We start from the raw sequence: 24,761 nt of genomic DNA, 5'->3' as shown, positions 1-24,761 counted from the left end.
AAAATTGTAAACTTCTGCTCTTAAGAAAATGAACACAAAGTAACAGACGGAGAGAAAACATTTAAACACCTCTGTTGGACAAGGAACGCCTATGCACAGTAATGGAAAGACAGCCCAATTAAAAAATACACAAAAGGCCAAATACTTTGCAAATGAAGATCTACACACGGACAATAAGCGTCTGAGAAGGTGCCCACCTTAGTCATCGGGAATGCAAATAAAAACCACGATGCCACTACGCGCCCACGGGAATAGGCAAAATTAAAGATGGGAAGCACTTAATATGAGCGAGGACACATGCAGAACTCTCTCACACACGACTGTGAGTGGAGCGGTACAACCACAGGGGAACCCGCACTCACCACCTGACTCGGCCACCTGCATCCAGGGATTTTCCCGAACGAAATCATATGCACACACAGACCGTACCAGAATGTTCACGGGTGCTTTACCGATAAGAGCCCCAGACTACAGACACAAATGTTCGTGCAAGGGGGGATGGGTAAACAAATTTGGCATATCCTTACTACGGAATTCTCTTCGACAATAAACCAATGTGAGCCAAAAAAAAAAAACAAAAACAAAAACCAAGCTGAGCACAAGAAGGTAGGAGAAAGAGTGATCTACAGCATGGTTCTGTTTATATGAAGTTCCACAGAAGGAAGAGACTCATCTGTGGTGAAAGAGACCTAAACAGGAGATGCCCCTTGGAGACAGGAACCAGCTGGGAAGGACAGAGAGAAACTTCCCGGATGACACACGGGAGTGTCCTGTTCTCTGGTGAGGGATGGGTTACGCTGGCAAAGGTATCTGTCAGAACTTACTGACTTAATACACATAAAATCCAAGCATTTCACCATATGTAAACCATACCTGAATTTTGTAAATATTAAATTTATAGTTATTTCATACCCTACACCAAAGAAATCCCACCTAGATTCAAGAGCTACACTGAAAAATAAAATAGCAGGAAAAGTGCTGGAGAACATTTTTATAACTTGGAAGCAGAGATTTTTCTAAATACAGCGCGGTCAGTTTACCACGTAAAAAGCTTAAATTCAGCACGGGTACAAAGCTACAACAAATAATGTTCATACAAATAATAAGGGAAACGTGAACACCACGATGAAATTTCGCACAAATTCACATAAGAGGAAAAGACAATCTGCAAGCCGATCAACAGCCAAAGCAGCGCGAACTCTAGCACTGAGGTGTCATCTTGCTCTGGCTGACTGGAAGCAGCAGGAAGCAGGACAACGGTGTGCGTGAGCTGTGGGAACGTACCCCGTTGGTGGAGGCAAAGGCTGGCATACATTTTATGGGTGGGTTTTGGGGGATCACTTCCAGAATGTACACTGTGGAATGCCCTTTGACCCCTTCTCGAAGAGGATAACCGCGCAAGAAGGATGGCGCACAGAACTCTTCCTCCCAGCACCGCTGCTGTTAGGGGGGTACTGGTGACTTCCACATGCACATCAGCAAGGACTTAACTGCAGTTACTCAAAGGACAAACGTCCACACAGACGAGGGGAGGCCGAGAAGGGGCACTTCTGGTGGGTTTCTGGGTTTCTCTCCGGTTCCCGGGAGCTGTTTTGTGTTTGGCAATGAGACGTGCAGCTGGGGTGACACTGCTCACAGTCTAGCTGGCCCTCTGGGAGGCCTCAGTCAGAGAGAGAGGGTCTCTCACCCACATCTGCACACCCATACCTGCAGTTTGTGCCCTGCTAGAGCAGAGATGCCGCCAGCCTCTTCCCCCGCCCCCATCCCCGAGCCCTGGCTGCAGGGCTGGTTTAGGGACATCAACAGCTGGAGTTGAGGTGGTCACCATGGAGCTCTCCAGGCCCAGGCGAGAGGCAGCAGCCCAGGCACAAACATCAGCCTCCTCAAAACCAAACCCTGTGGGGGCTTGTTTTAGATGCCAACTTGCTGTGATGGTACCCAGTGGGGGGGGGCAGTTATCCCACAGTCCTAACACACCAAAAGTTTTCAACTAGACTGGGTCCTGATGCGACAGACAGCTGTTTGCGTACCTAGCATCTGACCCGGTGCACAGGGTTAGCTGCCTGCAAGGTAATGAGCTCAGAACCCAAGGAGAGGGGGTTGCTGGGGGCAGGACCACACAGGGCTGGTGGGGTCCACAAGGCCTGAAATCCAAGCTCCAGGTGGAACCCCAGCCACCCCACCCACTGCCTTTGGGATGCGGCACCCTATGGGCCCACTGCCCTAAACCCTCCCCGGCTGCTGCCCCAGCACAGCCCCCGCTCTAAGGCACGACCTAAAGGAAAAAGACGACAGCCCGGGGAGCCAAGCCAGAGCCGTCCTGGAACAAGGGGCATCGCAGTTCTGCAGGCTCAGCCCCGCCTCTGTCCCCCTCAGTCACGGACGCTCATGCACACCCAGGCCTGCCGTCACCTTCCTGGTGGTGACACGGCTTGACCAACGGCCTGAAGAGAAGGCACCCTGCCTGGGCTATTTACAAAGCATGGACAGCCGTTACCGTTCCAGATAAACGTCTGAAAATGTCTGAGTGAGTGACTTCTGTGTATAAAAATACCGAGCACTCAGCTGTTTTCCTGGAGTTTACAGGCGGCCTGGTGAGGGAGACCAGCCCGGCACAGAACACAGAGGCAGTGGGTTTGGGACTAGCGGGTTGCTGCCAGGGAACACAGCCCGCTGCAGGAAGAAAGCCCTCCGGCCTCATTGCGTTCAAAAGCAGATCTGATTCAGGATTCTGGGGACTTACCTGGTGCTGCCCCATCAGCCTCCAGAACGATGGAGGGCCTCAGGGCCTGGTGCTGGTCTTACACATGCACACATGCACACGCAACAGGCAACAGGCACGCACACACAAAGTGACACGCATAGACTCTCCACTTGTCTGCCATGTGGTGGGTGCAGGTGGTGTCCTCTCCAGGGGCAAGTTGCAGTAGAAAAGAAGGCACGTGCTTCCAGGTCCACTGGCTCAGGTCCCCACGCAGGACTGGACCCAGCCCCCTGGTCCCCGGGCTGCGCGAGAGCCTGCGAGCGCCCCCACAGGCAGCACAGGTGTTTTGCAGAAACCAGTTGAAACACGATACCATAATAAAAACCTCATTTAAAGTACTTCTTTTTTTTTTATTGATTTCATTGAAAACAGAACAAGAAATGGTCTGAGCCAAAAGACTGCTCTTAAAACTGTCAAAAACATTTTAACAGAAAAAAATAAACATGACTGCATCATGAATGTTTTAGAAGAGCCGCACAAAACCCCACTGCTACCGCACTAATTACAGTATTTAAAAAAGTATATGCCAAAAAAAAGGATATGACCTGGCAGGCCGTCACACAAAAGGTGATGGCAAATTTATTCCACGACAAGACTAACATTTTAAAAAAAGTTTTTTCCTGCATTTTATTCTAAAATCACTTTGTTCTCTTTATACAGTTGATAGTTTATTTTCACATGGTGAGTAGAAACCACACCAGAATCAGCACCGTTGTCTGTGTTTTGTGTTTTATTTGTCCTAATGTTCAATAATGGTAGAAAATAAATCAGTTTATTCATCATCATAGCATGTGGTTTAAAAATCAACAGAAGGCGCCAGCGTCGCTGAGCTGGCGGGGCTGGTGCGGGGTCCTCCACGGGCCACGGCCCTCCTGCACCCAACAAACCGCTTCCTCGGAAAGAAATGCATTAGAGGTCTGATATATAGGACTAGATATAGGACTTCTTTAAAAAGCAAACCCACATTTTCTCCAAAGTTAGTGACGGCTCGGCCCTGACCTCTCCCAGGTCAAGGTGGGGACGGCGTCTGCACAGCGCCCAGGAGCTGGCACCTGCCACGCAGGCCTCAGGCAGGCAGGTCTAACGGAGCAGCTTGCGGGTGACTGTGTCTTCGGCGGGTGCCACGCGGGGAGCCTCGGCCCACAGGACTTCCCCAACAAGCCCCACAGTGGAACGGGAACCAGGGGAGCAGAGGGGGAACGAGAAACGTGGAAACGACAAAACCATCATCAGAAACTCACAAGGTCACGCCAGCGCGGAATCCCAGAGTGTTCCAAAGCGCCCGCCCCCCAGCCCACGGGCCGCCACGCCGGGGCCTTGCAGCTGCGGCCCACATCCCTGCAGCCCCAGGTCGGGGCCTTCAGGCATCCGCTTCTCCTTCCTCTCTAACCGCAGTGTGAACAGCACCGACGCTCGGTGCCCCACGCCGGCTGCCACTCATAGGGGGTCGGCAGTGGAGGAGCTGGTGTCAGGCAGGCCGTTCTCCTGGCCCTCCTGGGTGGCGCTGGCCTGCCGCTGCGCCAGGGCCGTGCTGGAGTGCCGGCACTTGGGGGAGCCACACCGGCAGCTGAACAGCTTGCCTTTGATGTCCCAGAAGCGCTCCCCGTAGTCAAACCTGGAGAGAGAGTAGAGCTAAGGGCGGCGTCCAGGCCCCACACCACCTGGGAGCAGGGTGGACCCAGCCTGAGCAGAGCCGTCCGTCCCAGCTCAGAGCTGTGGACACACAGAGGACCACGGAGGACAAGCCTGTGTCGAGCAGCACACGTACACATCCCAGCCAGCCCCTGCAGACCGCGGCACCTACCCCAGCTGTTCCCCAGCCTCAATCAGGCGGGTGCTGAAGAAGGCAATCCTGGGAAACCGCAGGTCCTGGTGTGACATGAACACACGCACGGGCACCAGGTTGGGCTCGCAGTGGTGGTTGATGAAGCGGCTGACGTTCCCATAGAACCGAGCATCGATGCAGTACACCTCGCCATCCTAGCAGGCGGGAAGGAGAGCAGGGAGCTCGAGCAGGAGTCTGTCGACCGCAGGCAGAAACGCAACCCCAGAGCAGGGGCACAGCGGGCCTCAGTGCCGCGGGGAGGCCACCCACTCCACACCGCCAGTCGGGCTGCGTGAGCCAGACGTGGACCATCTGATGCTCGGACGCCATCAGTACCAGGAGGAAGGAGACAGGGCTGCGGGGACCACGGGGTGCGGCAGTAGGCCAGGGGGCAGGTGGGGGTAGCTCCTGAGGGACTTGGTGATGGAGGAGTGGCCGGGCAGGCAGGACAGAGGGAGGGAAGCAGCACTCGGGCCGAGGGCTGCCAGGTGGCTCCTGGGAGGTGGTTACAACCACACAACAGGAACAGCACCATGTCCTGCTAACCCAGTGGCACAGACAGGAGCCAGTCTAGGGAGCCCCAGGACCCTGCCCGAGCACTGCTCCCATGATTATGATACGCAGCACAGCAGAAGGGAACACTGAGCTGATGGTGAGAAAGGGTGGTTGGCTAGGGGGCCTGACCTCACCACAGGAGCCCTTTAAGCAGCAGAGTCTAATCTGGGAAGACCCAGAGCTCCAGGGACTGAAGTCAAAGGGGCCACCTGGCGAGGAATGTGCGTGGCCTGGGACAGCCATCAGCTCAGTGTTCCCTTCTGCTGTCCCAGTGTCCCAGGCATCACCCTGGGACGCAAGGAGCTGAGTCCTACAACCCCTCAACGGCGGTGGGCACTTCTCCGCAGAGGACCCCCTTCTGGCCCTGGGCCCTGAGCAGAAAGCCCGCTCACACCAGGTCTGCCCCTCACAACGGGCAGCCAGTGAGCCGGGACCTTCTCACATGGCCACATTTGTGGGAACTAATTACACAGCCACAGGAACCAAGCACCACGTCTGGGAGGGAAGACCAGATACACAAAGAGAACGGGGCTTTCCAGGTGTGTGTCCTGTGGAGGGCAAAGCATTAACCAGAAGCCAAAGGATCCTCAGTGGTCCAGGGAAGACAAAACGGTGACAAAGACAGGCCGTCTCTGACAACCTTCCCACAAAACCAAAGGCATACGTGACACTGATCCAGCAATCCCGCCTCCTGGCAGATCCCAGAGACACACCAAACTCCAAAACGACTCACGTGGCACAGATCTTGGCCTCTGCCTCAAGGTGTTATGGACTAAATGTGCAGGTGGCCCCACCCTGCAGGATGCAGCCCCCCTCCTGCAAACAGCCTGAGCAACTGTGACCAGCACTGGAGGGCACGCGGCTTGGACATGCAGGGCCTACAGGGAAGACCCTCGTGCAGATCAGAAGCGAGGAGCTGGAACCCATGATGGCAGAGCAGAGTGGGGCTCAGACTGTGTGTGCACAAGTCCCTGCCTGAGCCCAAGCCAGGACAGATGCCGGGGACACCAGGGGAGCCAGGGGAACGCCGCCACCTTGACAGAGACAGAGCCCACACTCAAGCCCAGCGAGCCAATCGAATGAAGCACAGAACGCGTCCGAGGCACGCTGGAGCTGCGGACACACCAACCGGACGGAGACAGAGAACAAGGGGACGGACACATTCTCAGGGGAAAAGAAAATTAACAGAGCCCAGCCTGAGGCGACCCAAGACACTGTGCTAACAGACGAGGACGTGGAAGCCCCTGTTCAGGCGGTCCCCGACAACGTAAGACCAAGCACGTCTCCTCATGAGTGAAAATCTCAAGAGACAAAGAAACAACAAGAAAGAATCAAATGGGAATCCTCAGTCCAAGCTCCCCTCCAGCTGTCAAAGCCAGCACGGGATGATGGGGGACAGCCTCAGACTTGAGCGAGGGCGAGTGCCCCACAAAGTGCCTCGTGTGAAGGATGGGTCCTGGAGATGCTACTGCAAGTCAACGGCTGAAATCAACCCAAACATCCCCAAAATAATGAGAGTGATGTGCACGTACTCAGAACACATGACCCCTGAGCCATGCGAGCACCTCAGAAATGGGGTGAGGGTACCACATTTTCTGTAAGAGGGGTGTGGAAATCAGAAACACACATGGATACTTTGGCTATGTTTCTACGAAGGGCTACCTGTGGGGGTAACACAGAACAGGCAAAACTTTCCTGAATATAACCTTTTCACGTAGTCTCTACTTTTAAGGCATGTAAATATTTTACATAACTACAAAATAAATTTTAAAATTCCAGAATTTATTATTTATTTTTAAAGTCCTTTCTACCCCCAACACGGGGCTCAAACTCACACCCCAAGATCAAGAGCCTCACGCTCCACCGACTGAGCCAGCTGGGCGCCCCTAAAATTCTAGAATTTAAAATGAATGAAGACAAACCAACCTGCACATCAAACTAGGAGACCACCCACACAGAGAGACATCACGCCAAGTGCTACACGGGGGTGCTCGACGTTCTCAGTGGGCACATTCTAAGCAAAGACCCGGCAGGCGCACTCTCGCGGTGCGGTGTCCGCAGCTGGCACGTTAGCGGCGCTCCTCTGACACTACTGAGGCTGCTGGGAACCGGGACCTTCACGGGAGGGAAGCAAGCCTAAGGGCAAAGGGCTTGTGCAAACCCCGGCAGCGTGACACGAACAGGTTTTTAACGATTCTTTTATTCCAGAGTTCTGCCCTCTGAAAAATCAGTCCAGAGTCAATGACATCCTGAGGGCAATAAGCCCTGGGGTCCTGACTCGGTATCCGAAAACTGCCTCCACTGCAAGGACCCAGGGCGGCTTAGAGCAGCCTGAGGCCGAGTGAGGGAAGCCAGACACAATGAAGCCAAGGGAGGCAAGGCCAGTGTGAATGGACAGACTCCACTGGCCACAGACGCTGACGACGACTGGTCCAACAGTACAAAAAATTCAGGAGCTACGACAACATGTAAAAGAGGAAGGAAATGAAGGCCCAGACCCCTTCACCACCAGTAATCCCTGCTCCACCCCTTCCTCTGAAGGTTGGCAACTAAGTGGCAAGAATGTGTGTTTATCTTGCCCGTATGTGAGGGGTCCCTCGAAAGCCCAGGTCTGGGTGGGGAAGAGTTTTCTTCCCAACAGAAGAAACTGTTATGAAATGTGAAAGGTGGGGTGCCCGCAGGCATCAGGAGAAGGGTGGGCAGTCGAGGTTCACCTACTCCAGACCTGGGAGAAGCAGACCCCGCAGGTCCTCTGGGATGCCTCCACCCTCACCCCGGCTGCAGAAAACACCAGCGACAGAGAACAGAGACAGAGAACAGGCCCCCAACGGCACACATACAAATGCAGGTCCCTGCAGGACAGCGCGAGGGTCGGATGGCTGCCCTCTGTGAGAAGAAACAGGCGGGATGCACCATCAAGAGGATGGGGGCAAACCAGCGGTACACACTCTAGGGAAACTGAGGCCAGTCTCGTAAGGCACGACGGGGATGCCCCTGCAGGCGCACACTGAGCTCCTCAGAAGCGAAACGGCATGTTTGTGATTGACATCATTTGTTGGCACAACAGATGAAACAAAGTGAGATCTAAGGAGTGGTGCGTGCACGGCTCTCGATGACACGGGCTTTCTCTACTTCTCTACTGTGAGGGCTGTTGTGACATAAATAAGAAACTGTCCACAAAGGCAAGAAACAGCAATCCTGGAGAAAGTGTGTTTTCCTAACTAACTGAGAGACCACAGGGCAGCCCGGAAGTAAGTAGCGAGGCACCCAGCGTGGGTGCAGGGAAGGCTGGTTAGACTTGGGGCAGGATGCGTGAGGACACACGGAGCAGTGGGGCGTCCTCCTTCTCCTCAGGGCGAGGGACACGCGACAGCAGAGGCCCTCCTGCCAGGAGTGGACCCCACCACAGGGGAGGCCACAGCCCGTCTGGGACCCTCCGGGGCCCCTACTGGAAGCAGCATTGCCCAAAGCCTGCAGGACCCACACGGCCCTCCTCCAGAACCAGGGGACAGCTGCAGGCTCCACACCCCCGAGGCACAAAGCACAAAGGTGAGTCCTCTGCCCACCGGTCCCTGAGCCCGACGGCCCCCCACACGCCACCTGTGCTTTCCTCAGCCTCTTGCATGGTGTCTCTCAGTAAAACTGTTTTTCTGTGGTTTATCCCGAGTTTTTGCTCATCTGCCCACACTCAGCTGAGAGACTCTGTGGGGGCACAGGTACGCAGAGAAACAGGAGGGCTGCCCATCTTTGGAGCAAGAAACTCTTCCAGAACTGACTGCTGCTCGACTGGGCCAGCGTTAATTCATGTCCACGCGAACACTGCATCTTTCCCACAATGAATGAGGCTCCTCCGGTCTTATTAAAATGTGTCCCTTCAGATGTGTGTGCTGCTTACTCTTTTCAAGTTCTTCTGATGAAAAAACCACCTGCCCCTAGTTCTAAGACTAAAACACTGTGGGAAGGGAGCTCCATGCCCCTACAATCCTCGCCCACTCCGAGAGGCACCCTGGTTAAGCCGGGAAGATTCAGGGAAAGGAGGCTGGAAGGAGGTGGGCATTCAGAAGGTTCTAGAACAGCAAGGAGAGGGAGACCCTGGGGTCTGAGCACAGACCCAGAGCCCAGGGACAGTCCAGGCCAGGGAGAAGGCAGGCAGCATGGCAACAGGTGGTCAAATCCGAGAAACATTCTGAAGGTAGAGCCAGAAAGTCCCTGATGCCTTAGACGGAGGGTGGGGTGGGAGCGAGCAGTGGATACATAGGCCCTGTGGGCACAGGCATGGACACGCCAGTAGGGAACACAAGGTCTGAGCTGGAGCGAACCCTGGGAAGCTCTGGTGCACTCGTGGCCCTTCATGTGCCAGAATGAATGAGCCACTGAAGGAGGCCAAAGGGAACAGCATGGGGGGCCCAGCCTGGCGGGGTCAGACTGAGGGGAGACTGAAGGCCAGGAGTCAGGGGGCGGGCAGCCATGGGCAACTGCCAGCAGGAGAGGGGGAACTGCTGGAACGGCATCCCCACGAGGGGCTGGGGTCTGCCGGGGCAGGCTGGCTCCACACCCAGACACCAGCCAACAGGAGAAGATTCGATGCTGTTCAGACGCCAACGCCCAAGTGGACCAACAGATTGGACACAATCCCAGTCAAATCCCAGCAGCCTCTTTTTGCACGGACACCCTGGCTCTAAAATGCATACGGAAATGCAGAGTACTCCAGAGAGCTATAAGGACCTTTAAAAAGGAAGACCTGCTTTCAAGATCTCCTCTGAACCGAGAGTAGTGAAGAGACACAGGAAGAGGTCTGAGGTCAGCAAATAAATTAAAGGAACAAAACCCAGTCCCGGCACAGACCTACTTTCGATGGTCCAAGCAGAGGCTTTTCCAGCTGACGTCCAGCCAGAACTAGAATCACCGTATGTTCACGTGGACAAAGAGGAATCTCGAGCCTGACCTCAAGCCACACACAAAAGGTGGATGGTGGATCTAAAAGCTAAACATACAAAAATCCTAGAGAAAGGAGAAAATCTTCACAACCGTGTGGGAGACAAAGAATTCTTAGGACACAAAAAGCACTAAATGATAAAAAATTTTCTGTTCTATGGAAGAGGTTGTTAGGAAAATGAACAATCAAGGCACAGGCTGGGAGAAAATACGTATGTCTGACAAAGGTCGTGAATCAGGAAACATAAAGAATCTTTACAACTCAGGAAGAAGGTAATTAGCCCAATTAAACAATGGGTAATAAATTTCAAAAATTCCTGCACAAAAGAAGATATAAAGAGACCAACTGGCATGTGAAAAGATGCTCACATCAATAATCATCAAGAAAATGGGACCCCTGACGGGCTCGGTCGGAAGAGCATGCAACTCTTGATCTCAGGGTGGTGAGTCTGAGCCCCATACTGGGTGTAGAGAAGACTTAAAACTAAATTCTTTTTTTAAAAAAACCATCAAGAAAATGCACATTAAAATCACAGTGTTCGAAATTCCCATTTGTTGCTGGTGGAAATGTACAGTGGTACGACCACTTCGGAAACTGCATGCTGTTTCTTTTAAAGTTATTAAATGTCCACTTTTACCCGACAGCAGTAATCCCACTGCCAGGAATTACCCAAGAGAAACGAAAACTCACACCCACAAAAAACAAGCTCATAGCAGGTTTACTCCGAAGAGCAAAAACTGGAGACATCGGGTCCATCCCCAGGCGGTGGCACAACGCAGCACGGCCGTCCGTGGGTCATGGGACCTGCCACCACCTGGGTAGATCGCAAAAGCCCAGACACAGAGGAGCACACGCTCCGACTCCACTGACAGGGAACTGGGGCGCGGGGAAAACCCAGCCGCGGAGACAGACGGCTAAACGGCCAACCAGGGTGGGGGCACCATGGGGCTGGGAAGTGCTCCAGATCCTGCTNCCACGTTCAACCAGGGTGGGGGCACCATGGGGCTGGGAAGTGCTCCAGATCCTGCTCGCGGCGCTGAGGAGACTGTACACCATTGGTCGAAACCAAAACCACACACTTAAAGTTCACTGAACGTCAATTAATTACAATAAAATTGACCCAAAGAGTAAAATGATCAAAAACCTATCAGATACAAAAAACCCAACAGAAGGGGCGCCTGGGTGGCTCAGTCGTTAAGCACCTGCCTTCGGCTCAAGTCATGATCTCAGGGTCCTGGGATCCAGTCCCACATCAGGCTCCTCCGCTGGAGCCTCCTTCTTCCTCTCCCACTCCCCCTGCTTGTGTTCCCTCTCTCACTGGCTGTCTCTCTGTCACATAAATAAATAAAATCTTAAAACAAAACCCAACAGAAGATCTACGAGATCGCACACAGAGCACCACCGAACCTTCCTGGTGGCCACTGAAGATGACAAACAAGCAGAGGGAAACACCTAGAAAAGCAGGTGCAGAAACCCCAATGACCCCTAGCCAGCTCATGGGTTCAATGCTGCCCTAAGTTCTACAACTTGTCCAGCCAACCCTACAACTTACACAGAAACTGAAAGACACCAAGAAGAGCAAGACACCCCTAAAGTCCCCAAGAGGACGTAAGGTAGGGAGGTTAACATGGCATCAGCAGACAGGGGACAGAGGGGAGCCCCAGGCACACATGGGAACCTGTGTTATGACAAAAGCCATGCTGCAGGGCAGTGGGGAAAAGGACAATCTTCTCAACAAATGGTCCTGAGTCCACACACATCAATGCGGGGAAAACGCTGGACGCTGCAGCAAGATGACTACATGCCTACACGTGGAAGCCGAGTGTGACTTCCGCAGATGCCACACATGTGCCTCTGTATGGTCTTGGCTGTAAAAAGCCTGGCTTCTCTTGGGACATTACAAACACCCACAGTATGGAGAAAGAGGCTGAGAAACCGGACTACAACAAAAATAAGAACTTCCGTTCAATTAAAAGACATCATCAGGAACTCAACAAGCCACAGAGCGAATACATCTGCGAGACACAAATGTCATGAAAGAGCATTGACCCCAGAACCTGTAAGGGACTGCCACAAACCATAAAAGGCAAACAGCTCCAGAGACATAGAAGGACAGAAGACGCGGTCGGAGGTCCGCAGAGGGGACCCGGGGGCAGGGCAGGGCCTGCACACTGCGGCCACCCAGGACACAGGTTTCTGCCCCCGGAACGTGGCTTTCTGAGAGCCGACTGCAGGGGCAGGGCTGGGCGGGGGGAGCACGGCGAGAAGAACGTGGCTTTCTGAGAGCCGACTGCAGGGGCAGGGCTGGGCGGGGGGAGCACGGCGAGAAGAACGTGGCTTTCTGAGAGCCGACTGCAGGGGCAGGGCTGGGCGGGGGGAGCACGGCGAGAAGAGCAGCTACTCCGCAGGGCAGCTACTCTGGGCTCTGGCGGCTGCGGCTAGAAGAGAGCCCTGGGTCCCCACTTCCACCCTGACCGTGCTCCTGGAAGTTCTTAAACAGGCAAGTCATGAACTAAGAGCAGCACAGGCACGAGGGTGGGGCGAGGATGGCATGAGGCGGCCTCCAAACGTCCCCGGAAACCTGGGTCGTGGGGTGAAGACTAGGGCCCACCTGCTCTCCCCACAACCAGAAAGGCAGCTGGGACACACATGTGACCCCCGCCCCTCAACGAGGCTTGCTCCCATTTGCTCGTCACTGTGCGCACGCGGCCCCCTGCCCTCTGACGCCCATGGGCTCTAACCCCAGAAAAGAACCTGGGGTCCAGAGGGCTGGCGGTATGCGTCCGGGCTTCATGTCCTCAAGCAAGGCAGGCTCCTCGCTGCACGAGCCCAGGGACCTCCCGGGTCAGAGGCCCGACTGCCAAGTGCCCTGCGAGCCCTGAGCACACAAGTGCGCCAGTGTGGCCGGCGGGGACACTGGGCCGGTGTGGGCGAGCCTCCTTACCGCTCCCACGCCGCATGGCCGCAACCAGCTCTCTACGCCCAACCCCTCCAAACGCGTTACCTTGTTATCAAGATCAAAGAGGTAAGAGTCTTCTTCCCGAACGTCAGCTTCTGAGTCAGAGATGAGCTCCCCGACATACCTGCAGGAGGCAGGGCATGGGTGAGAACAGCAGACAGCAGGGCCCTCAACCTTGACCACAGGGCGGGGCGCAGGGCAGCCATGGCAGAGCCCCCCACCCCACTTCCTGGAGCTGTGGGCAAACGTTCTGGAGAATATGCCTGTGACTGAGCTGGGATTTAACTTCAGGTCCCAGAAGATGATGACACGGAAACCCCTTCTCTGACCAGGGATCCACAATGACACCCCCTGAAAACCACTGAACAGTAATATCTTAAAGGAGCCATGAGCTGGTGAGAGGCTAAGTGCAGGTGGAAAGCCAAGGGAGGTGGGCGAGGCGTGGAGACAACATGAACTTGGTTTTCAGGGGCACCCACGAGTCCCAGGCATGGCCAGGTCCCTGGCAGCCCCTCACCCCACTCTGCTGTGCTGTCCCCAAAAAGGCAGGGGCAGCCGGCAGCCCTGGGGTGACCCACGCACGCACTCACTTACTCGCAGACGAAGGTGCCCAGGGGGATGTCCTGCAGGGACCGCACGCCCCAGCCCATGTTCTGTGTCCGGTAGAGCTGCAGCCTTGCCCTGGAAAACAGGGTGAGCCACTCACAGCCAAGTTCTCAGACGCTAAGCTCACACTCGGATTACACACCAGCCATGGCAGCAAACAGAGTGCAAGATACTGCCTTCCTATCTCGAGAGTGCCTTGGAGCTTCCCACGCAAGGAAGCCCACAGCACATCCTCAGGGAGCGGCGGATCGCCTTGGAATTCCGTCCGACTGCCTGTGTCTTTGTCTGTAACACAGGAACGGTCTGGCCAAGCCCCCGGGTCGCAGTGAAGAGCAGAGGGGCTGACACTCTGCTAGCCCATCAGGGTAGGTGGGGGCTCTCTCAAGTTCAGAGCCATGGGGATCCACCTGCCCTTTCGTGTGTTCAGGGGCCCTGGGGGAGAAGGGCACGTCTGTCCTCCCTGCAGAGATGTGCTGTCAACAGGGAAACAGAGACGTGTGGGCTGGTCAGAAGCACTCTCCGACCGCCGACCCTGAGAAACCCCCAATACTATGAAACTAGACTGATTTTGTGTGTCAATTTCCCTTCACAACTCAGATGGCCCAAAGGGGTCTTCTTTTTTTTTTTTAAGATTTTATTTATTTATTCGACAGAGATAGAGACAGCCAGCGAGAGAGGGAACACAGCAGGGGGAGTGGGAGAGGAAGAAGCAGGCTCCCAGCGGAGGAGCCTGATGTGGGGCTCGATCCCAGAACGCTGGGATCACGCCCTGAGCCGAAGGCAGACGCTTAACGACTGCGCTACCCGGGTGCCCCCCAAAGGGGTCTTCTAATTCTCAAGCACGAGCACAAGAGGAAAAGTTCATGGCCGGGGGACACTGGAGGAAGGGGTCTGAGCCCGGCCAGTGAAAGGGGTGCTGGCCAGACATCACTGGACCAAGAGCCCCTAGCGACTTAAGAACAAGGCATCCACGAGGTCTGAAACGTTTTATACCATTCACACCGTTGTTGTAGAGACACTCGGACAACAAAGAATATTTCAGAAATGATTTGAGTATTAAAACAGTTGCCGTGCATGTGTTAACTAGGAGACAGAGGCAATGCTCATGAAAAGCTCGTTTCCTGGCCTTCGACTCACTGGGCCTGGACAGCCTGGCCCCTCAGGCCTCACCGATACCCGAGCAGCTCAGAAGCAGGACTTGTATTATTTATGCCAGCTTGTAACACCACCAGGGGACAGAGGGCTCAAACAAGAGAGCGTCTCTGTGTCTCTACTGCAAACATGCACGTGCACTAAAACACCTCCCACCCTCGTCTGTGTGAAATACGCGTAAATACAGTGAACTTCTCAAACTGTGAAAACAGAGACCCCTGGCATCACCCTGCACTGAGGGGTTAGAACCTGACACTCAGGCAGCGGCTATGGGAGCTCGTGCCCACCTGAGGCCGTTCTGCACGACGCGGTTCCGGCAGCTCCTCCAGCAGGAACAGGCGTGGTTGCACTCAAAGATCAAGGGCGGCTCCGCCATGTTGAACTCCGGCAGGAGCCGGCCGTCCTGGGGACAGATGTGCAGTCAGGACCGAATGCTATATACACTGACACCAACCAGTTTTACAAACTAAAACACGGGTGTAAAAACCATGGTTTCCGGTCAAACTTCACGCTGGGGGCGCCAGTGTCACGCTAGGCATCCATGCTTTGGACAGGAGCGCACGCGGGTTTACAGTCTCCATCCACCCTGGCTGGCCTCCCTCCTTCTCCCGGGCACTCTTCCAGCCTCGCCAAGGCCACCAGCCCACAGGCCCCTCCACTTCCCTCAAGGGCTCAGCGCCCACGCTCACGGCTGCGCTCTCAGCCTCGCAGCCTGCAGGCCCACAGCTCTGGCAGCAACCCACCCACCCGCTTTCCTGTCCTACACCCAGACAAGGCAAAGCCACTGGGCGACACACCGGGGCCTCGCGGCCACATCTGAGGTCCCCGTGGCTTCAGAGGCTGCTCTGAACGGTGAGAACTTCCCTCAAAATGCTCGCTCTTGCCCACCTTCCACAAAGCAGTGCTTCACAGAGAACACACACCACCAGAATACGCTCAGCAGGCAACAAACACTCCCCCATGCCATGCCCCTTTGCTCCCAAGGTGACCCTGGAGACAACCGTCTGCTGTGGTCTTATCCCCACCCCAGGACACCCTGGCTCCTGCCCCCAATGACCTCTGAACTCCCAACTCCGAGGGCATTTGATCTTCCTCTCTTGGACACCGGCCTCCAGAGCCGTCTCCTTGTCTCTCCAGCTGCCCCAGGCTGGGCTCACCGACAGCCACCCCCGGGCGGCCACAGAGGCTGGCTCCGACCGGTCTGTATTTCCACAGCAGCTGACTTGCAGCCCTCCTTCCCAAGGCCGGCCAGACACAGTCCTGGGCCAGCGGGAGCCTCACCGCCCCAGCACGCGCCAGCCACAGGCTCACCTTGTCGTACCAGCAGCGCATACTGAGCTGGCCACACATGCAGTTGCTGGAAGAGCAGTCGTCGATGCACACGCAGTACTGTGGGGAGACGGCTCGTCAGGTGGGGGGCCGCTCTCAGCTCACGGCCACGCCTCCCAATTCTGACATGTGCTCTCAGAAAGCCAGGCCCGCGTGGAAGAAAGGTGACCGCTCGAAATCTCCATTCTCAAGCTTACAAAGGGGCGTGGAGCCCCTGAGGAAGAGGGCATGCAGGCAGGAGAGGACACCCAGCCACTAAGACAGAGAGAGCTTGCACGAGGGGCTCTGGACGAAGAGCCAAAAGGAAGGGGAGGAGGCAGGGGGGTCAGCGACGTGAGGCCGAGAGGCAGGGTCGGTGAAAGAGATCCTGAGGCCTCCACTTGAGGCCAGTCGCTCCATGGGAAAGGCAAGGCCCAGCACAGGCTCCTCTCACTTGCGTGGCCCCCAAACCACCGTTCGCTGGGGGACGCCAGGCACTGCTCTGGGGGCTGGGGACCCAACATGGGATGAAGGATCCACCTTCAGGAAGGGTCTTTATGTGCCTTTCAACTCTTTAGTGGAAGGCAACCACGAGGAGGGCAACGCCTACGGACCCAGGCTCAGAGGCCCTCCACCCCCTGCTGTCGCTGACCTGCAAATGGGTAATGTTTCTGTCGATGTTCATGGGAGACGTCACGCAGTTCTGAGAAACATATTTGTAGTTGCTGGGGCACGGCTCGCTGTCCACAGCGTTGACACACGGGATGGGGATTCGCTCGTAGCCTCGAGCAATGTCTCTGCCACCAGAAAGGGAGACATTACCTTTCGATGTGACAAGTGACACCGCAACAGGGCAGCCGCCGAGCTCTGGGCCAGGCACTCTGGACTCAGGCCAGGGGATGCCTCAGCTTAGACAGCAGCTTTTGTTTCACACTCTTCAACCCCCATCTGTCACCCTTTGCCTCAGGACGGTCTTCTCACCTGCTCACGGTCTTCTCCGTCGGGACAGGCCTGTCGGGGGCTGCGTCTCGCAGCGCCCGGCTCATCTGCAGCGCGTCCCACACCTGGGAGTTGAGGCTTGCACACTGCAGGGGCGTCTCTCCCTCCTTGTTTTTCAAGGTGACATCTGAATCCCGAGAAAGAAAGAGGCTAAAAGGAAAAATGTAAGCCAACAAAACATTCAGACCTTAATTTAAAAGATAGGAGGTTTATGAAATGACTTTAGACGGTAAAAATAAAGGGAACACATCATTCGTATTGATATTAAGCTTGCTGACCAGTGCTTCTAGAGAGATCTGCCCTGAGTCACCAGGAACACACCACATTACTTCTTTCCCTCATTTACGGTCAAAAGTCACCTCAGTTTTCTTGTCAGGAAGCGTGTGTAAAGAACTAGGGATGGTATCTGAGGGTTTTTGGCTTTTCCATTCAAAGGCATGCTCAAGGATGGACAGGGCCAGCATTAGGTGGGTAAACTATCCCGTGTACATGGTCAGCGCCCTGCAGGCGAGTCAGAACTGGATGGAGAGCGGCAGCACGGTGCTCCTGTGAGCTGTTCCTCTGCACCCCCACCCAGGGGCCTCACACCATAACCTGCTCGGCTGAGCTGCCGCCAAGGTCCCCGTCTGAGTGGGCGTGTGCCCCACGGCAGGGCATCCCCGCATTTCCAGGTGAGATGCAGGGACCTGAGGTTGTGCGACAGGGCAGGACTGGGTCCTGAGCTTCCACTGAGAGCAGAGCGAGGACGACTCCTCAGGACCCCAACTGCTCCCCCCACACGTTTGTGACATAGGAACAGGCTCTGAGTGGCGAGTGGTGAGCACCAACGTCTCCATCCCTCCTGAGCGGGGCCTGTTTTCCCCCCCTTGAGGAGGGGTGCTGGGTGAGACTCATCTAGGTATTTGGGGATCTTTCACAGTGATCCTCCCTGAACCAGAAATAGCCATGTTGACCTCACATGTGGAGACTCACACCTCCACCTGCCTGGGGAAGGAGCTTCCCTCGGAGGACCTGGGGCACCAGGGCCTCTCCCACCCCGGGAGCCTTGCAGGGACTGCATACAGCAGAGCCACTCACAGGACACAGGCGTAGCGGTCCTCCCTGGCAGCAATGTGGAGGGGCGAGTCTCCGTGGACGTTCACGGCATGGAGGTCACACCTGGCAGCTAGCAAGATCTCGGCTATGTCCACGCAGCCCGAGAACGCAGCCCAGTGCAGGCAGATGTTCTCCTCCTGCAAGGACAGACGGCACAGAGCACCAAGAGGAGAGCAAAGACCCGTCTGAGTGATGAGGTGCTTCCTTTCTTGTTTTGTTTTCATTATAAAAGTAATGTAATTACAGTACCGAATATTGTAAAAATAGAATAAAAAATCATCTAGAATTAGAGCAACCTAAACACAATACATTAGTAACATAACATTTGGGAGTACTTTGCTTTGTCTACTTTTTAAAATTATATTCACTTTATTTTTATTTTTTTTTAAGATTTTATTTATTAATTTGACAGAGAGAGAGAGACAGCCAGCGAGACAGGGAACACAAGCAGGGGGAGTGGGAGAGGGAGAAGCAGGCTCCCAGAGGAGGAGCCTGATGTGGGGCTCGATCCCAGAACACCGGGATCACGCCCTGAGCCGAAGGCAGACGCTTAACAACTACGCCATCCAGGTGCCCCTAAAATTATACTCACTTTAGAACAGAAGTACAACTGCAAAACAGGACAATACTTGTGTAAGATTTGAAAAAGATAAAAGGTAGGAAAATTTGATTGTATTAAGATTTTACTTCATAAAAACCACTGTGAAATAAACATTTTAAATCAAAGATTAGAAAAAACCATCTGTGCTGTAAATAAGCTATAAGTGACTTGTTAACGATCACAGTTAAGTTTATTAGAACACTACACTGTAATTTTGAAAACAAATGTGCAAAAGGTATAAAAATTTAAAACTTGCATGGAAGAGGAGGAATACACATACATATAGGGCGATGTGCAGCCTTGCCAGGTGGGAAATCAGCATAAATGAGAACAGTGACACGATAGCTAACTGACCACATTGGGGACGAACAAGAAAGCCACTCCACCCCCTCCCGGGCTGACTGCCCTGTGCTCACGGCAGGTGGTGTGAGGCACCCTACTACAGCACAGATCGCCATGTAGGCTGAGCTCACGGTCACGACTTACTGAGCCTTTCCTTTACCAAACCTTTAGTCTGTTCCCAACTTCCAGCAGAATACAAGGCAATGAACGTTTTAGTCTTTTTCTTTTTCTGACCTGGTCTCAGGGCTTAACCCCTCAAAGGTGGCATAAACACTGGTTGTGCTGGAAGCACTTTCTGGTCTCCTGGCAGAGTGGGGGCATCGCTCTGGGGCCCCCACCCCTCAAGAACCCTCAATATCTCACGAGAGCCTCCGCCAAAGTCAAGCCTGGCTGTTTACTCTGGCACCACCACAGAGGGCTTGGTGGTACCCAGGCAGAGACCCGTACAGTGCATGCCCCGCTCCACCCCATGTCAGCCCCATGGAACCGATGTGCCAGCTACATGACTCTGCATGCCTCATTCCTGCCCCCCTCCACCCAGGGAAGCCCCTTAATGCTCCAGTGCTCACAGATAATCTGCCTCCCAGTCCCACACTCTGAGTGCATCTGATGCTTTCAGCTCAGTGAACTTGAGGAAAGAGAAAAGTCAAAGTCTGTGGCCCTCTCTGTTAGCAAACGGCAGCTAGCCCCAAGCACAGGCTTCACCACAGGCTCCTCGGTAGGCCTTAGTGTTTTCTGAAAAGCCTGGATTTGCCTGGGGCTTCCTTTCCTGGATGATGTGTTGAGACGCCTTCTACCCCCTTATCTTTCCATTGTCCAAACATCTGCAAGCTCCAGAACAAAATGTGGTTTCCTTAGGGGCCTCTTTTCTCATTCCTTCATCAGAAGGATCTATGATTTTATAACCAGAATTACAGGCTGAGACTGTCCCCGTCCACCTAGGCTCCTCTTAGCATAGGAATGTGCAGTCCCAGACTAGCTGAGATCTGCCTGCTATGTTACAACAGACCTGACCCACACATCTGAAGTGATAGACGGCACTTTGGTTCTGACAGAGACTGGGCCAGAGGGACCATCTGGATTTACCCTCCTGCCTGAAAGAGCCAAACAGTCAAAACGTGTGAAATAATGGTTTTCAAGACACTGGACATCAGGCGATGAAGTACTGTATCCCTGAGAGCAGAAACAAAAAAGGGGGCCTGGGTCCGCCTTCTCACTGTCCTGAGATCCAAGCCTCAGCTCAGGGAGGGGACGGACCAGGAGAAGCCCTGAGACAGGAACTGAGAGCCAGTGGCCGAGGAAGCTGGGGTTGGCCCAGGAGAATGTGGGGCTGGGAAAGAGGCCTCTGGAGATCTGGACATTCCCACCTTGGACCTCCAGGAGGACACACCCCCAAAGCTGAGGCACAGAGGGCTCAGTGCCAGTACCCTCACAAGAGAGATGACCAGCACTAGGCTGAAGCCTGCATGGATCCACCTAACAAACCTAGAAAGCAAAGCCCAAAGCAGACTATTTCCAAGTAATGTTGCTGCACCCAGAACAAGGCTCAAGACCTTTCCAGAAATACAGAAATTCACAGCAAGGTAAAATTCACCATGTCTGGCATGCAACCTAAGGTTACAAACAAAACTTTTAGCGTTGACAAGTACAATGTCTGACAGAAACACACTGGATGAGATTAACAGCGTCACAGGTTATAAAGAAAAGATTACTGAGCTTGAAGACACAGCGAAATTGCAATAAAACCAGCAAAACAGCTTTAAAACCAGCTAAACTGTGATCCAGAGTGAAAAAATAATTGAGGGAAATGAAAAGAGCATCAGTGAGCTGGGAACAACTTCAAACCACATGAAAATCACAGAACAGGGACCCTTGTGAAGCGGGGGTGGGGGGGGAGGCAGGAACAGTTCTGGAAGGAATGAGGACCTTGCTGACAGAAGCTTCACAAACCCTTCCTGACCTCACACGTGCAACACACACACAAGCGACACAAGGCACATCATAATCAGAGTGCTAAAATCTAGTGAAAAAGAAAAAATCCTAACAGCAGCAAAAGAAAGCAGACGCACTCTTATCTGGAAATAAGGACAAGGTGCCCCAAAGAATTCCCCGCGGGAAACCCATCGGTGAGGACGCAGAGAGGCCGGGTATGCAAAGTACTGAAAGAAGCTATCAACCAAAGTCCATACCCAGCAAAACACCTCCCAAAGTGAAGGTGAGATAAGGACTCTGTAGGCAGGAAAAGCCTGTCATGGGCAGACCGGCACCCAGCAGCACACAATAAACCAAGGCAGACGTGTAGAAGAAAAATGACCTTGGAATGAAGGACCTAAGTAAATGAACAAGGAGCAAAGGAAGTGGTGGCAGCAGGCACTGACCTCTGAGACTTTCATCACTACAGTGTTTCCAAAAGATCACTGACTGTTGAAACAAAGTAACAACATATTGTGGTGTTGGTACAATGTCTGAGAGCAACAGCATGAGGTCTGGGAGAAATGGGACACCCCTCTATAAGGTTCTTCTCCTGTATGTAACACAGCATATTCTCTTAATTGAGAAAGCATGGCGCTGGCATAAGGACAGATACGTGTGGGCCAATGGCATGGAAGACAGAGCCCAGGCACGGAGCCACACGCATGCAGAAGGGGCAAAGTCAACTCTACGGAGAAGGGATGGCTTTCTAAACAACTGGTGCTGGGACAGCTAGACATCCTAATGCAAAACAAACTACTATAAGAAAACATAGGAGACAGTCTTTGGGATCTTGGGTTGAGCAATGATTTCTTAAGAGAACACCAAACACGATCCAGAACTAGAAAATAATACACTAGACTTTATCAAAATTAAAACGCATCTGCTTCTCAAACACAGGGTTTGTAAAACATCTGATATAGAGAACTTGTAATCAGAACGTACAGCAATTCTTAAAACTGAAGAAAATAAATGATCCAATAAAAAATGAGCAAAAGATCTGAACAGAGCACCCCTCCCCGCCAAGAGGACACAGACCAAGCACAGTAAGTGCTGGGCAGGACGTGAAGGAGCTGCTCCCAGACACCGCTCGCAGGCATAGCCACTCTGGAAGCTGGGCAGACTCCGTAACAGGTGACCCCGGTTTCATGGGAGAGAAATGACAGCATGGGCACATGCAAACACACACGTGTGCATATCCACAGCAGCTCTATGTTGGGGAGCCAGGTGACCCAGAAAACCCAAATGTCTGCAACCTGGTGAAGGACACACGAACTGACCTGTCCACACAGTGGAACGCTGACCCCCAGATGAGGCTACCTGAGCAATGACCACACTGCTGGGATCCACCTACGGAAAGCCCAACTCACAAACTCGGTGACAGAAGGCACAGCAGTGGGCGGCTGGCTATGAAGTGGCAGGAGGAAACTTCTGGGAGTGTCGTGCACTGTCCTGACTGTGGTGATGGCTTCTGGGATTAACACTCATCCAACCGGACACCTTAAATGGTGCAGTCCACCACTTACATATCAATAAAACTGTTAGGGTGAAGAACAGAGCTGTTTCATCTCATGAACAAACACGCAATTTAGTCAACCCTCCTGCCTCTCAAGGACCACCACCAGCACCAGTGCTGACGCCCACTGGACCCTGCGAGGCCGTGTGCCGCCGTGTGCGTGTGGGCATACACTCTTGATACCCTGCCTGCCAAGGACGCACGACTGCAGCTGCTCCAACCACTCGTGCTTGAAGGGGGCCGCTCACGGTGTGTCACGAAGCATCAGCAGGGCAGGTCACGACGGCCCTCTGCTGCAGCCACACTGGACCTCATCACCCCTGCCCTCTACCCTCATCCCAAGCTGCCCTGGGCCTCCCAGCCCCCGGGGACCTGCAGGCAGCATCACTGTACCGACACCAGCTCTGAGGACATTGACAGAAACACCCTGCAGTTGGGCCATGTGCTGCTGTTCCTGGTTTCAGGGCAGGGCAGGACCTGCTCACAGATGCAGGGAAGGCTCCCAATGCCAAGCAGCCACGATGAGTGACCAGGTGATGCTCACTGCTCCCACCCCTTCTTCAAGCGCTGATCTGGAGAGGCCTGTCCCACTCAGGGCTCAGAACCAAGAGACGCCACCTGGCTCCCTACCTCGGGCACTTGGGCTCCACGCTGACTGGCACCGTACTAAATGGTGTACTTGGAAAAATCATGTCTTACTGGCAACTGCTTTCTTATTTCAGGATCAATTTAATGAGTTTGTGCTACATTTTCCATTTACGGCTTTTGGTGACTCTCTGTAACAGCTGACACAGTTCTGCAGGGCACACTGTGTCTGTCCGACCCGGGACCCCGTCCCTCTGCCTTGTTCCCGAGCGGGTCCCTGAAGACCTTGCCAGAAATGCCCTTTTTTTTTTATTTTTTTTTTAAGATTTTATTTATTTGACAGAGAGAGAGACAGCCAGCAGGCGAGGGAACACAGCAGGGGAGTGGGAGAGGAAGAAGCAGGCTCCCAGCAGAGGAGCCTGATGTGGGGCTCGATCCCAGAACACTGGGATCACGCCCTGGGCCGAAGACAGACGCTTAATGACTGAGCCACCCAGGCGCCCCAGAAATGCCCTTTTAAATTAACTAGAGGGATGCCTGGGTGGTTCATTCAGTTAAGCATTGATCTTTGGCTCAGGTCATGATCCCAGGGTTGTGGGACGGAGCCCTGCATCAGGCTCCCTGCTCAGTAGGGAGCCTGCTTCTCCCTCTTCTCCCCACTCGTTCATGATCTGTCACTAATCTCTGTCTCTCTCTCTCTCTCAAATAAATAAAATCTTAAAAAAATAATAAATTAATTAACTAGAATCACCTACTGTCTGACACACGGGCTGGAGGATTACTCCCAGAGGGACTGGTGAGTCTTCTGACCTTGGCCACAAAACCCTGTTTTCTGAAAACAAATTTGTCCCACAAAACTAGCTATCAACACAAGCACCTTAGCTCTCACGGTCTGAGCGCATGATGGCTCCCTTTCCTTCCTTCTAAGACAGCAACCCCAGTACAAGTTAATGCTCACACCACTACCTGCCCAGGTGTGGGGTGTGCCCTGGGCTCCTTGGTCCTAATCATAGACATGGGAGTCAGGGATGCAATCACAGTCCAGGTTCATCTCTAAAAAGGCAGGTACTATCCATGGGGCAGGTGTCACAAAACTCGGCCCCTCAATCTATACCCAACAATCGGCCAACACACAAAACAATCTCAGGAAACCACAGCCCTGGGTCCAGGGGCTGCTGAAAACACAGAAAAAGAGGGCAGAGCTGCAGTCAGGCTTCCGAGAAAAAGAACCTTCAGCTGCCAGCTCTGCACACCTGGTCCCTCCACCCTCCTGCAGGACCCACCTCCCGGGGGGGAGCTCAGGACCAGTGACGGCCAGAGACTCACGTTATCCCGGATGTTGATGTCGGAACCCTTGGACAGCAGCAGCTTCACGAGCTCCACATGCTTATACTCAGTGGCCCAAATCATGGGCGTCCAGCCGCCATCATCCTAATTTCAAAACAAACAAACAAACAAACAAAAAAAACCCCCAAAAACCCAAAATCCATTACAGTTCTACAGACAGGTAACATGAAGCACAGTCTCACTCAGGACCGTAAGACGGC

General features: G+C 53.8%; 1 protein-coding gene across 7 annotated transcripts in view; it reads right to left on the bottom strand.

Annotated features, from left to right (window-relative positions):
• Positions 1–3,093: 3,093 nt before the first annotated feature.
• EHMT1 (euchromatic histone lysine methyltransferase 1) overlaps positions 3,094–24,761 on the bottom strand; it is an 83,812-nt gene continuing 62,144 nt past the window's right edge. For 6 of the 7 annotated variants that reach the window (XM_034664920.1, XM_034664921.1, XM_034664924.1 and 3 more), the window contains 10 exons: positions 24,541–24,645; positions 18,182–18,336; positions 17,087–17,254; positions 16,758–16,902; positions 16,109–16,186; positions 15,085–15,200; positions 13,634–13,720; positions 13,085–13,163; positions 4,569–4,744; positions 3,094–4,379 (listed from right to left, as the gene is read on the bottom strand). In XM_034664920.1, coding sequence (XP_034520811.1) covers positions 4,202–4,379; positions 4,569–4,744; positions 13,085–13,163; positions 13,634–13,720; positions 15,085–15,200; positions 16,109–16,186; positions 16,758–16,902; positions 17,087–17,254; positions 18,182–18,336; positions 24,541–24,645 — 1,287 coding nt within the window. In that variant the 3' untranslated portion in view covers positions 3,094–4,201. The remainder of the gene's footprint in view (positions 4,380–4,568; positions 4,745–13,084; positions 13,164–13,633; positions 13,721–15,084; positions 15,201–16,108; positions 16,187–16,757; positions 16,903–17,086; positions 17,255–18,181; positions 18,337–24,540; positions 24,646–24,761) is intronic. The other variant, XM_034664919.1, reaches the window with a different exon arrangement.

The sequence above is a fragment of the Ailuropoda melanoleuca genome, chromosome 7 (assembly GCF_002007445.2).
Source record: "Ailuropoda melanoleuca isolate Jingjing chromosome 7, ASM200744v2, whole genome shotgun sequence".
In the NCBI taxonomy this organism is placed as follows: Eukaryota; Metazoa; Chordata; class Mammalia; order Carnivora; family Ursidae; genus Ailuropoda; species Ailuropoda melanoleuca.
Note: the sequence above shows the minus strand (reverse complement) of the source record. Positions and strands in the feature narration are given on the sequence as shown.